The 14,541-nt window shown below is 47.3% G+C and overlaps 1 protein-coding gene across 1 annotated transcript in view; it reads left to right on the forward strand.

Annotated features, from left to right (window-relative positions):
* LOC118222333 (low-density lipoprotein receptor class A domain-containing protein 4-like) overlaps window positions 1-14,541 on the forward strand; it is a 66,253-nt gene that overhangs the window by 10,630 nt on the left and 41,082 nt on the right. Inside the window, exon 2 of the mRNA XM_035407828.1 lies at window positions 1,594-1,734. Within this exon, the coding sequence (XP_035263719.1) occupies window positions 1,594-1,734 (141 nt within the window). The remainder of the gene's footprint in view (window positions 1-1,593; window positions 1,735-14,541) is intronic.

The following is a 14,541-nucleotide window of genomic DNA, read 5'->3' on the forward strand; positions in this document are numbered from 1 at the left end:
CTGGGGCATTACTGCGCGCGGAGGCCTGCGGTTCGCCGTGGTTTTCCGCTGCACGTGGGCTGCTTTGTGTAACGTGTGATATCCGGTTCACGACGAACACCCGTCCTTTCTGTGCAGACCGTTACCTCCTCGCTGTGAATGTGGTTTCTGCGAAGTGATTCGAGAGGCAGGTGACTCTTTGTGCACTCTGCTCCAGTTCGGACGTCTATGCAGGCTGATTCATCTATCGATCCGTGATACTTATTCATTTTCTGTTTTATTGGGTGCAGCTTTTCAGGGTAACTTGCGCAGCATACTTATTGTATACTGTCCATTTATGAGGCTGTTAGCAGCCTTGCTGGCAGTGCTTCGTTTGATCCTATAGCCCCGTGGTTAGAAGCCTGGGTCCTGGGCTGCTTCCTGCTTCCTGCCTCCTGTTGCCGTTTCTCTGATGTTGCTGATGTTTACCCTGGCCGGAGCACAGGAAGCAGAGGGACACATTTTAGTTCATTTCAGTTCAGTTCAATGTGCTGTCTTGCCGTGACAAAATTTTGCATTTGTGTTGCCCAGGCGTGACAGGTAGAGCAGGGAACAAATAAAAATCATCACAGGTAAAGTGACGCTGTTAAAGTAAAGCTTCCACCATTACTGTCTGCTGCCAAAATGAAGCAGGTCCGGTTTCGAACCCGCAGCCTTCCACGTGGCCTCTCTTACCACCCTGCCCCAGATCCAACCCGAAGCCCGTTCCACAGCCGCAGGGTTTTGAAACTTTTTTTTTTTCCTCTCCTCTGGTCGGGTACAAATTTCCCTCTTTTCCAGCTCTTGCAGTGGCGGCCGGTTGTCGCCTAGGCAACCGAGGCGGACAACAAAATGTTCTCAAGTCTATCCCCCCAGGTGCAGGGAGGCAGGTGTTCCGTCACCCAGACCCGACGGTTAGGGCTTAGCGCCGGGCCTGCGACCGACCGCGTGGTGACGGCGCTTTGATCTGGCAACCTGGCGGCCGCGAGAGGCGACCGTGGCGACTGCGGCCCGTTCCCCCCGGCGACGGCGCTCGGCTGGATCCCTCTGGCCCAGTTGCTCGGCTCGTCACCGAGGTCTGGGCGTGTGCAGTCGCAGGCGCGGTCTGTCCTGACGGGGATTCTGCTGCTATATTTAATGTGATATATTTGTCTCTCAGCTTCGCTGTCTCGTGCTGACAGGCCAGAGTGGACCCAACCTGTTCGCGTGAAAGGAGTTTCTCTTAAAGAGCACTTAGAGCTGTTATCTGAAACAGCATCTGCGCCTGATCTTGTTATATTTGTATAATTTATCCAGTAAATGCTGTGTACGTTCGCCCAAAGAGAGCCACTCCAGATATTTTTAAAGCCCAAAAAAAGTTTTATTGCTGTGCTGCATTGCCATTAGACTTGTTAATAGCATTTCCCCCCATTTTTTAAATGGAAAATTACATATTGATGACGAAAGTGGTTCAAGAATAGACCATTTGACACTGTGCCTATCTGTATATCTGTGGGTGGTATAAAACACTTGTGAAAGCCATTTCTCTCTCTCTCTCTCTCTCTCTCTCTCTCTCTGTGTCTCTCTCTCACTCTCTCTCTTTCTCTTCTTTTCCAGAGTGCAAATTCCACTGCACCAATGGCAATTGCTTGCGTTTTGGCTCATTAATCTGCAATCAGCTGAATAACTGTGGGGACAACAGTGATGAGGAGAACTGCCCGGTGGTGACACAACACCCTCCGCCCGCCATTTTCAACTGTGAGTACCCTGCGGGGGTTTCGTCCTTTCCACCCCCACCTCCGCCCTCTTGCCCTTTCCAGTACATGTAGGCTCTTCTTGCTCATTCCACCTCTCTCTCTCTCCATCTCTGTATCTCTATCTGTATCTCTATCTCCATCTCTGACTCTATCTCTGTCTTTAACTTTAACACCATCTTTAACTTTATCTCTCTCTCTCATCTCTGTGTCTCTATATCTCTATCTGCATCTCTTATGCCATCTCTGCCTCTCGCTCTCTCTCTCTTTCTCTCTCTCTCTCTCTCTCTCTCCATCTCTCTCTCTCTCTCACACACACTCATGCTAGGGTGTGAGGGCCCACTTTTTGCTGAGTTGCATAGTCTTTGAACAACAAATTTGAATCTGAACCTGATTCTGACTTGCTGGTCTTAATGACAAAATCATTGGTAGGATTTCACCCACCTCACCCAATCATGCTCCCGTGCACCACCCCCCTGCTGTCTATGCTGGACAGATGACCATTCCTGACACAACCCTGAAATCATTTACAATCAGCAAAGAGTTCATTATAACAATATATAATGTACAGGCTGTTCAAAAATAAATAAATAAAAAAAACATTTAGCAGTGTGGGGAAATTTCTAATGAATGTGTGGCTTTGTTGTTACAAAATTTGTTGGGAAATGCATACTGTAAACATACTCTTTTGTTCGCATTTTATTTAGGCTACATTATATCACGCTATCAAGGCGCTGGACCAAGCTGTGTGCCGATTGCTATGCTTTCAGACAAGTGTTTGACATTCCAATACGTAGACGTTAGGGGAAGGGAGAGCGGCAGAGCTGCAGAGACTGTGGGACTTGTCGCGGACCCAGTTCCTTCCCCGATTCGTTCCTCGTTGCCACCCATTTCAGTTCAGGAACGGTTTCTTTCAGTTAAATGGATGGTAAATGGACTGCATTTATATAGCGCTTTTATCCAAAGCGCTTTACAATTGATGCCTCTCATTCGCCAGAGCAGTTAGGGGTTAGGTGTCTTGCTCAAGGACACTTCGACACGCCCAGGCCAGGGTTTGAACCGGCAACCCTCCGACTGCCAGACAATCGCTCTTACCTCCTGAGCCATGTCGCCCCTAAGCAAAAACAACGGTTACACTGACGGGAGAGGCTCAGGCAGCGAGCCCTGCCCCGGCGGATCAATGCTGTCATTGGTTGTCGGCTACAACAGAGCCCAATGGTGAAAACTGTTAAATAGGAGGAGTTAGCTGCAGCTTCGGCGAATGCCAAGATTGGCAACTAACCGAGAGCTGAACCAAAGGAAGGACTCCATCTTTATATGGAGGCGAGTCAGTTCCTTTCGACGCACCACAACTGAGCATCGCTCTGATACGCGGAGTGAGTGTCGTGAGATCCCTCCTGGGGTGCCTCAAAATTTAAGTTAACCTATTTTAAAAATTAAGAGGTTATAATAAAGCTAAGATTCAAATTTATAATGGAGCATTTTTTAGCTCATACTGCATATATTAGAACTTGTCTGAACTCACTGCTCCATGAGTTCAACATCTGTCTGTGCAAACTGACCTCCCGTTGGGACGTAAATATAGGAGACCTACATTTGGTCACGTCCTCCATTTTTATGTTGTAGCCAGACTAGCGACGTGTGGTGCTGTTGTAAATTTCACCACGGAAAATAAGAAAGTTAACTAAAGTAAGTGCCTGCCCGCCAGTTGTTTTCTGGATAATTCTGGACTAGTTTAAATGGAATAATTCTGCTGTGTAACTCATTGTATTTATGCCAAGTATCTTTGATGGGTTATTGTATAAATGAAAGAAAATAAGCAAAAACAAAGTGTAAGAGCAAGGGGCCACATGTTTGAAGGGTGAAATGATGCTGTGTAACTTTATATACAGAGATCGGAAACCTACTTATGGGAGAAAGCTTGGTGTGAGAAGGTGTGTTCTTTTCACGCACTATGTTGGTGTTCACTGTGTTTCAGGGAGGCTGAGCTAAATGGTAATGGTAAATGGACTGCATTTATATAGCGCTTTTATCCAAAGCGCTTTACAATTGATTCCTCTTATTCGCCAGAGCAGTTAGGGGTTAGGTGTCTTGCTCAAGGACACTTCGACACGCCCAGGGCGGGGTTTGAACCGGCAACCCTCCGACTGCCAGACAATCGGTCTTACCTCCTGAGCCATGTCGCCCCTGATTCTGTTGCCTGTTTGGTGAGTTGTACTGGGGATGAAAAAATGCTAAGGGAAAATAATTAGAAATACAATTATTTTGCTTTTCTTACTGTGTGATGGCCTAATGTTTGACTCCAATAAGGTACCATGAAATTATCATCCGTCTGTTTTAATTGACCATGTTTAATTCACTTTTTCCTCACTGCATGGTGTAGTTATGAAATTACTTCAGCTCAGTTTCCCCAAAATATAGACAGATAACTATGTCGCCTAACTTGATGGACAGATAATTATGCCAGCTCCTCTGATTACCTTCATGTGTGATCAAATACTAAATTGCCACCTGCAAATATCAGGTTCCGTAGTGATCGTAGACTTTATTTTTCGTCATGTGCGCACCCCTGAATTCACAGCATTCAATGCCACTGACTTTCTGCTCCTCCAGATATTTATTTTTATTTCACACACAACTGCTCAGGCTGAAAAAGAGGATTTCTTTTCTCTTACGAACTCCTTAAATCAAAGTTTCAGTTGCACAATTGGCGAAATTTCATTTGTTTTCTTCACTCTCTGATATGCCATTATTTCCGAAATTCCGTCTTATGGACAAGATATGAACTGGCAATTGTAAATGCTAAATATGAGCAAAAGCTTATGCTAATTTAATCTGGATGCAATGATTTATCATGAGAAATAGGTGTATGTTGTGTTTGGTAAATCTGTTGTGTTTGGTAAAAACTCACGTCAATTACAAAGACGTGTACGCATATATTTATTGCAGATTCTACGCAAACTTTGATACATACAAGGATCTGGCTAGGCTTGAAGACTGATCCTCAGTGGGAGCGGCCGTCACTGAATTAGTGCAAGTGGTCAATCACTAGTTATTTCAAGTGATAGTTCCGCTTACTAGTGAGAATTATGTAAATATGTCATTTCTAAAAATGTGATTTGTTGAATGAAACAAACATATTCTGCCATGTTTGTCTATTGCTGCCTGTAATGCAGATTTACAAGATTCATAACCAGTTCATAGTGTGAGCAGTTTTTATCACTTAAAAACCTGTGTATAAGTTTTTTGCGTTTTGGGGTGCTGCGGAAGTGGAAATTATTTACAGGGATGCCTTGGGCCTGAAAAAGTTTGGGAACCACTGTAATAAAGAAATAGCTTCACAGTACATAATTACTACATTGCTATTAATGATAAAGAAAAATTCTGAATGGCATACAGAACATTGGACTGTATAAGTTCAAAATTCAAATAGAACTAGCTGCTTTGTAAAAGAAAAAAAACGGATGTCCTCATAATAGGCGATTGTATTTGTACTCATTGTCTGTTTAAACAGCTGCATATTGGTTGGATACACTTCCTGTACTGATCAAACTCACAGACTCTTGGTCACAAGGCCAGTTACAAGCTCAAGTCCATGCCTGCTTTTGTCCATGCCGCAGTGTGTACAGGAGTGTGTACTGTGAGCTTGTCCAATGGTACAGTGTGTACAGGAGTGTGTACTGTGAGCTTGTCCAATGGTACAGTGTGTACAGGAGTGTGTACTGTGAGCTTGTCCAATGGTACAGTGTGTACAGGAGTGTGTACTGTGAGCTTGTCCATGGTGCAGTGTGTACCGGAGTGTGTACTGTGAGCCTGTCTATGGTACAGTGTGTACAGGAGAGTGTACTGTGAGCTTGTCCATGGCACAGTGTGTACAGGAGAGTGTACTGTGAGCTTGTCCAGTGGCACAGTGTGTACAGGAGTGTGCACTGTGAGCCTGTCTATGGCACAGTGTGTACAGGAGAGTGTACTGTGAGCTTGTCCATGGCCCTTGAACCAGGCGTTTTCAAATGGCAATGAAGTAGTGCTCTGAAATGTAAATGAGGGTGCGGAGAGGGGGGAGAGGGGGGAGAGGGAGAGAAGGAAGTGTTTTTCCGGCCGTAATACAATCAGCGGGGCTGGTGAAGGGCTGCAATCAGGCAGGGTGGCCAGCCGCCAGAGAGCTTTGATGTTCGCTGCCTTTTGTTTCAGGTTTTTAGGTTTTCGTTTTAGAACTCTGGGGAGGAAAAAAAAAGAAGAAACTTTACAGCAACACCTCAGTGTTAGCCCCCCCTCCCCAAAACCACCCCCAGCCTCCCCGCCATCAGCCCCCCCTGCCCTTGACCTCATCGGCGGTTTCGGATCGCTCGCGGTCTCTGCCCTCCCGCTCTCCCGCGGAACCGCCGCGCGCGTCCAATGGGAGCACGTCCGGCGCCGCCACTCGAAATATTCAGCCGTCTCGAGCGAATGTTAATGAAAGTGTCTGCCGCTGCCATTACGAGGCGGAAAACCTGCGCGATGATTACCGCTCGCCCCGCCGGAATACTGATTCACCCGCGCAGAGAGAGAGAGAGGGAGAGGGGGAGAGAGAGAGAGAGAGAGAGAGGGAGGGAGGGAGCGGGCGTGCGAGGGAGAGACAGAGAGAGAGAGAGCGAGGGAGAGAGAGAGAGAGAGAGAGAGCGTGCGTGCGAGGGAGAGACAGAGAGAGAGCATGCGAGGGAGGGAGAGAGAGAGAGAGAGAGCATGCGAGGGAGGGAGAGAGAGAGAGAGAGAGAGAGAGACAGAGAGAGAGAGGCAGAGAGGCGTGCGGGGAGAGGCAAGAGGCGGAGAAATATTTCAATCCTAATCGAGTTTGCCATCTTCCCGGCTGCGCCTGAGCCAGACAGATCATGAATACTGTCTAGACGCTGCATGGCGGAGCGGAGCGGCCGTCTCCCAGGACAAACAATGAAGCGGCCGACTTAAGTAGCGGGGACCTCGGGTCCCCGGCCACGTCCCCCCCCCCAAGACCACCCCCCCCCCCCCAGGTCAAACGGTAATCAATACAGTGGACACAGACATAGACACGCTGTAGTGCACTTCAGAGGAGGGGTCATCTTTTCGAAGCGGGGGGGCAGCGTGTCGGGGTGGACAGGAATTGACAACTTCCTCGGTGTTTAGAAACTTATTTTTTTCTTTCCCCCCTAAACGCGGACTGATAATTTCATATAGACGCGGAAATATTTAAAGTTCAAGTCTGCTGTGATTTCACAGACACACATGTGAAAAACCTTTTAATTCCCCACTTCATTTAAGGATGACCCTCAAAACCAGTCGTTAATCTTTAGTTTCTGTAATCCCCCGTGATGTGTTCCAAAATCTCCTTCACCGGTGCTTTCAGTGTGGAGGGCCCCGCTGAGGGTTTTTGTAGGTGGGTACGATAGCCCTGGCGGATTGTACACGCTGCTTTCTGGCTTCATTTCTAGCATTTCAGGTTGTTTCGCATTGCCGTATCCAGCAGGTAGGGCTTCCTGTAAGAGTTTTTCTTGCACTGTCGAGCATAACGGGTTGAGATTTTCATCGCTATGTCTGTCGGCGCGTTGAGTTTTTCATCGTTGTGTGTAACAGGGCACGTTGGGTTTTGCGTAGCTGCGTCGAGCAGGCCGTGTTAAGGTCAGCCCTCGCCACCCCTCGCAGGCTGTGAATGAGTTTCGCCGTGTTCAGTGTGAGCGGGGTTGAGGCTTTCTGCCTCTGCTCCGGCAGGAGAGCGTGCGCCCGCCTCTCCCGTGCGCGGGGACAGCAGGGACGCGCTGTACGCTGACCCGACATCACCCAGGCAAATAAGGAGACGAGTGGAGAGCAGGTGAACGGCCACAATGCGCCCGCAAAGCCCCCCGGTGTCATCGGAGGCCAGCCATTCGCTGTCCCTCCCGGGCGGCTAACTAAACAGACGGCCCGAGAGAGAGGCTTTCACTTTGTTCCCCCCCCCCCCCGGCCCCGAATCTGAAAGCACCCCTCCCTCCACCCACCCCCACCCCCACCCCCTCTCCACCCCCCACATTTCTGCCTTGCCCTCTCTGTTCTATTGATATGGAAAGTAATTGACTGCAGTCCTCCGGTTCATTCGCAGCTGTAGCTACAGCTGCAAACAGCTTCGGTCCACCTGCTCTTATGAGGTTTGAAACAGTAACTGATTTCGGTTTAAGGCTATTTTGATCACCTGAAACATTTTTCAGACGGGGAAAAAAAAACGTATAGCCCTCTTTTGAGAGTTTTTAGACATTAGGGCAATGTCAAACTCGGTGCACAGTGTTTTCGTTGACGTACAATGTGTTGTTTCGCTGTTGAGGTTGTAGTCAGTCAGAATATTTTTATTGCAGTGTAAACAACTTGTTATGAGTCAGGAAATAGCATTCATTTGATGAGAAGGCCTTAGTGTGAACTGCATTTGCCAACTTGTTGCTTTTTTTTTATTGTCCTGCAAAAATGATGTTATTTAATTTTTTGAATATTACAATGACTGATTTTCATAATCGGAGGCAGTTTTGAAAATCTCTTGTCTTGTTGACTGATGCCTTAAAAAAATAAAAAGACTTCTATTTTTCAGTTTTATGGAATCTCTTCCAGTGTAAAGGCCTTTTTTTCAAACTTTCCCCACTCTCCTTAATGGATAATTGGATGGGTTTAAATGTAAATGTGTATATTTTTTTTTCCTCTGGGAGTCCATCTTCCCATTACTTAATCTCATCACAGTGCAAACCCCGGTAACTTTTCTAAGGACGGATTAACCAGTTTGCTTTGGACTGGAACTGGTGTTTGGTCACCAAGAGGTAATTAGCCTCGAATCCGGGAGATCAGATGTGGGCCCCGGCTGCAGCTGGTAGGAATGTTTTCCAGCGTGACTCCGAGGTCGATTAAGCAGAAAATGAGCTCGCCGGATGGGCCCGCTGAATGGCGGCCGCGGCGGGTTAAGTCGCCGGCTCTGCTGGCCACAATCCCGCGGCGTCTTTAGGTGACGGTTCTACCCGTCCCGGGACAGGGAACGAGGGCTGGGTGGGGGGGGCCCGGTGATGGGAGCGGTGCTGCCCCTGCTGGAGAACAGGGTCCACCATTGATATGCAGATCCGACTGCCCCGCTGTCCGGCTCCATACCACTTCCAGGGCCCTCTCATTTCCATGTGTTTAAGGGATTATTTTAAGTAGACAATCTGAGAGAGACTGAATAAACATGATGAGTTTTTTTTTTTTCCCTCCCTTTTTTCCTTACTCTCTTTTTTTGCTCTCTCTCTCTCTCTCTCTCCGTGTCTCGCTCCCCCTCTCGAGCCGCGGTTCTGAGGCCCGGCCGGCTCTTTGAAGCGCGTTTAATAGCTTTCCGTCAGAGCTCGGGTCAGAGCCCGTCCCGTCCTGGCGAAGGAGGGAGAGAAAAATAAAAAACCGGAGCGCGGCAATTAAAGCCGACGGCAGCTGGAGCCCGTTTTTGTGCGGCGCATCTCCATTTTGCGCCGGGCTCCCTCGCTCTTTTATTTCCGCCCCCCCCCCCCCCCCTCCCCCCCCGACAATCGCGCTCTGTGATGTCCCGGGGCCGGCAGCGGCGGCGGAAAAGCACCTCCGCGCTCACCTGCGGCTCCCGAAGGCTCTCCCCCGAGGTCGGAGTTCGGGGGGCCGGGAGGTGACCGTGGAAACGGCGGGCGCCCTTTGATCGCGCCGCCGTGCGCCGATGCTAATTTGTTCAAGCCTGGAATTTGCATAATGAATTTTCATCAGCGCCCCTTTTTCTCCCTCTTAAACAAGTTTGCCGAGTGTAGGCGACGGCTTAGCGGCTTTTAATGTTTTAATGACCCTGTTCTCCAGGCTGACGTCATGCGAGTCGTGCGGCTAGCTCAAAGGCTTCGTTCAGCCGCGCGACGGTAAAAATTATGGGAAAATGCACTCACAGGAACATTCTGTAGAAGTGTTTTTCTGTCCATGTTTGCTTTTATGCTTATTTTCGTATGTATGCTGGAAAATGAATTCAGAAATAGTGTATAAGGGATTATAAAGCTTTTGTTGATTAGAGAATTGCACCTTCATTTTTTTTTTATTGATTGAAATTCACCTTGTTTGTGAGGTATAATCCCTGTGTGGTGAAACAAACAGAACTACAGGACGCAGGCAGGAAGATCCACAAATTAGCACCAGGAAGCCGTGCACTGCTGCCCGGAGTCGTCGGGGACGTTATCAGTTTAACGAAACTTCATCGTTCGTCCTTTCTCTCCCTCTGAGTGGAACGCCGTCGGGCTCGTTTACTCCGTCTCCCACGCGCGGCGTCCCAGCTGCGCGTCCCGAGCGACACGTCACCCCGCGCGCGGCGGCTTGTCACCGCGAATCGGCTTCCTGTCGCGGACGCGTTTACCCATCGCGCCACGGCGCAGGCCACCGTAAGGGGACCGGGGTGAGGGCTCCCGAGCGCCGAAATCTTTGCTTTTTTGCCGAAGGGGATAGACGTCTGACGGCCTTTTTTTTCTGCTTTTCCTTTTTTGTGCTTCGAGGCACCTTGTATGCGGTACTTAGACCGCCTCTCCCTCATCCTTTCTGTCTTTTTTTTTTTTTCCCTTTCTTTTTTTTATTGAATAACTTCCCCACGGTGTGTGTGCAATGCCTGCTGCTGCCCGTCCTTGCCTTTCTGCCTGTCCTGTCTCACCCACAGGTGCTCGTGTAATGTGAAATGCAAGTAAAGCACCCTACTCCTTAAGTAAAAAATACAGACAGGGTTTATGACTTCCCTGGGTTCAACCAAAGTTGGTTGCGCTACGCGCACCACTTAGTACGCGCGCAGTGACAGTCACTAGTGCCGCATGCACTTGATTTCTGTCTTTGTGCATGTACTGTAACTAGCCTGCATTTAGTTCATCTTACATGATGGCAACTATTGAGAGTAATTCCCTTCCCCGGGTTGGTTTAAGATACAGAAGTGAAGTTGTGATAGTGATGCTATGAATAATTTATTCAATAAAGCTTTGACGCATTCATAATCTGGGCCATAAATATGAACTGCTGCCCAACAAAGCTGTTCTGATGGAAAGTATTTTTTATCAGATTGCCCTTATGCATGTCTCTTGTGTGTATATAAAAGTTGACCGTGCATAGAAAGTGAAAGCGTGTCGTCTTACAGTTTTTGCGGTAATTTGTGCAGTTACAGCATATGATGCATGTGTTCCGTGGAAATTAAATTGTTTCCAAGCTAACCATCTTACAGGTAGCTGCTGGGAAATCATTTAATGTCTTTTGAAAAGGTGGTCCTCTTTACGATGAGGCGTTTCATGAAATGAAATGAATACAGAAGTGTCAATATTGTTCGTCTGACAGGGGTCAGGGATATTTGTACATCCAAAAGTGGTGGGTGAGGGGAGTTTCCACTCATCAATGTAAAGCACAAAGTGCTATATAAATGCAGTGATTCATTAATTCCTTCAAAAGCCCAGTTATTCAGTAAATAAGGAAGAAACTATTTCCATGGCCATCGTACTTGTCAAACATAACGTAGCTTTATGTCAAGGCTCAGTAACTGCACACTGCAGTTGTGCATGCGTGAGGTGGGGACTTTTTTATGTTCTGCTTTCAGCTACCCTCAGAGTGTGAATTTGGGATAGGAGAGCTGCATGAGTGACAGAGGTAAAGGGCAGGCTGTCTGTTTGAAGTAGAGTTTTGCGCAGGACTGTTTCTCATGTCCCGCGCCCACCCGCAACCGCAACATTAAATTTTACTCCCGCCTGCGCCTGCAGCCTGAAAGATCCCCGCCCGCATCCCGCAAAATCAGTTTGCTGCCATTCCGATAACATGGTTCTGTTCTGCATACCACAGTAGCTTAATACAACGACATATTTTCAAACGTGAAAATACCATTATTCGACACAATGCACTATGTTGAATCTGGTGTAGGCTAAATAAGACCGGCTGTCTGATGTAGGCTTCAAATAAAAGCAGTAGCTCTACTCGTTTTTAAATTGTCAAAGCTAACCGAGGATGTCTGAAGAAAAATGAGCAGCAAATCTTTACTGTACATTCGTTAGCTATCAGCTGTCTATGATTTAAACATATTCATACTAGCCTGCCATTCAACTTGAATTTTTCTTTTTTTTTTTTCTTAAAGAGGCTGACTCAATTTTTTTTTTGGCTGGACCACAACAGCGGGCCCATACTACAAACGTGAATGTCTGTGACTGTCTGAGTGACTGAGTGATGAAGTTACACCATTGGTCAGCCGAGTTATGAAGTTACACCATTGGTCGACCGGATCACGTGTGCTAGGTCCAGCCATATGCTAGGTTTTAACCTGGTCTTGTTTTTAAATAGTATTGGGCAGCGGCAACGGGTGTAGTCGTTTGAAACACAGTTTAGCTTGAGCCTTCATAATAGTGCATAGCCTATGTAACGTCTGACTCGCCATAGGCTATGGCCAATTTATGGCCACTCTGTTAGCTCTTTTGTACTTTTATCGCAGCTAACAAATGAAAGTTCTTTTTCAGCACCATCGACAACGATAGAAAATTTCCAAATGTCGGACTTCCCTTTTGGTTTTTTTGGCGACTGTGTACTCGCCATGCTTTAGTGAAGCTTCCATGCTTGAGGTGCTTATTTCAGCCATTGGCAACTGATGAACTAAAGTGAGTGAAGCGAGTGACTTGTAACTGATTGTAATTGGACATCTGAGACATGCATGCCATTCATTTATTGGCTGAAAAGTAAGCGTGAGAATGATTCGTTCAGGGAAGCCATGAATTAATATCTTTTAAGAACTGTTTTTTTGTAATTTTATATGAACTAAATACTGAATAATTTTAGGACCCTGGGACCTAAAATGAGGGTTCCTGTAAAATTTCGTAAAATTTGGCCTTATGGAGCCTATGCAGGCTATATTAGGCCATATTACACTATTACACGGAGAGCCTGGCATGCCTGTCCACAATACGGTTATCTATCGTCCCCAGAAATATCGCTGCAATCAACCTAAATTTGGGCCATATGCATAATTTTGCCTTGGTCAGCCATTTTTTAATTCCAGTTATAGTGCTGTGGCCATCTTTGAATGGAAATTTCCTTCAAAACTTAACGCAGGGACATACTGAAGATCACGGATGCCAAAATTTAGTGAGAATTGGACAAACATAGCAGAAGTACAAAAAAAGTTTGTTTTGCAACAAATGCAAAATGCCAGAAAATTAAACATGGTGGACTATATGGGTTCTATGAGCAAATTTGTTCAGGATGAGGAGGTACACACGTGGAAGAAATGTGGTGCATTTAAGTGAAGCGTGGTGGGTAGTGCTGTAGCGCCACCTAGAATGTCATTGCATACGTGTCATGCATAATGCATTGGCAGCCAGACCAGACATGCTTGCCAGTTTTTGAACATTGGAGAGGTGTGAAAATGTAGCAAAAGTCAGGAGAAAAATAAGAATAATCATAATCCTAGCAACAACAATAAGGGATCTACACACACTTGGTGCTTGGCCCCCCAATAATCCTTGCAAAAACAATAGGGGGGCCTACGCACCCTTGGTGCTTGGCCCCCTAATGAATGGAGTTGTGTAAGACTGCATTCGCTGAAAACACAATCGGGGTTTGTTCAAACCTGCACCGACACTCGGAGGAAGAAAAATCCGCAGGCCAGCGGCCTAACGCGCAGGCCCTCCCACCCGCTGTTAGTTAAATGTGTTGAGCATGGGACGGCGGTCCCTTTGAAGTTTGGCCCTTTGTCTTTCATCCCCCACTTTAGTGTTCTGGATTAAAAATGAATGGCGCGAGCTCAAACAAAGGTAATATTGAAGGCGGATTCTTAATAGGTTTTTTTTCGGGTCCCTCTCGTGTTTGTCTAGCAGATGCCCTTACCCGGCGCTCCACTTACTTAGCTAATGTTTTACATTTTAATCATCTATACGGCTGAATATTTGCCGAGGCAGTTTGAGTGCTCTGCTCAAAGGCGCAGCGGCAGCGGCCGACCGGGGTTTGATCATGCAACCATCTGGTTGAGAGTGCTTAATCGCCACCCCCACGCTGCCAGCCTTCGGGGTCGGCTTAGATCTTCTGTCACGGGACCGCCCCCTCTTCTGGCCGCAACAGTCTCGGCTTTGTGCCTCCACACTTGAAAATTAAGTGGGGGACTGCGGTGCAGCCGTGGATTCAGCGAGTCTGAGTTAATTCCTTCAAAATGCATTCAGAGGAGCGGAACTGTCACAGTTTTCTTTTCTTTCATTCGGTTATTTAAATTTTTTACTTTTCATTCCCCCTTTTCATTTTTTTTCTTTCTCACCCATTTTTGAAAATTTTAACAGTAGGCAAAGAGCGTTGACCGTCTACGTCCATGAGAGCGCATGCAAGCGTGCATGTCTAACCAGTGGGCATACTCTGAAATCCACGAGTGTTGCTTCACTGTTTCTGTGCCAGCGAACTTCATAATGCCGAACCGCCACAAAGATGATTGCGCGCATCAGCCAGGGCCAGAGGTGGTGCTATTGAGCAATGAGGTGACTCGCAACCCTCCTTCCTGTTGTGATGCAATCACCATCTATGTCTCACTCCTCAAGACTTTGTTCCCACGGTTTCAAACACAGCAGTCAGTGAGTGAGTAAATCTTCATTGTGCTTGACGGCAGTTCATTGTGAAACCTACCGTAGTTATAGATCGTAAAATAAGATAATAACGAAATGGCGAAATGTAGACATGCAGGGAGCAGTGGTGGCATTAGGCGCTGGCGCTGTGAGGGTCTGGGTCCGGGCCCTGGGGCACCTCTGCAGATTACGCCGGCCAGGAGCGCAGTCAGCGCTCTGATCTTTAATGTGCCGCGCGTGGCCCATGAAGGGAGGCCTGTGACGCA

This window comes from Anguilla anguilla, chromosome 1 (genome assembly GCF_013347855.1).
Source record: "Anguilla anguilla isolate fAngAng1 chromosome 1, fAngAng1.pri, whole genome shotgun sequence".
NCBI lineage: Eukaryota > Metazoa > Chordata > Actinopteri > Anguilliformes > Anguillidae > Anguilla > Anguilla anguilla.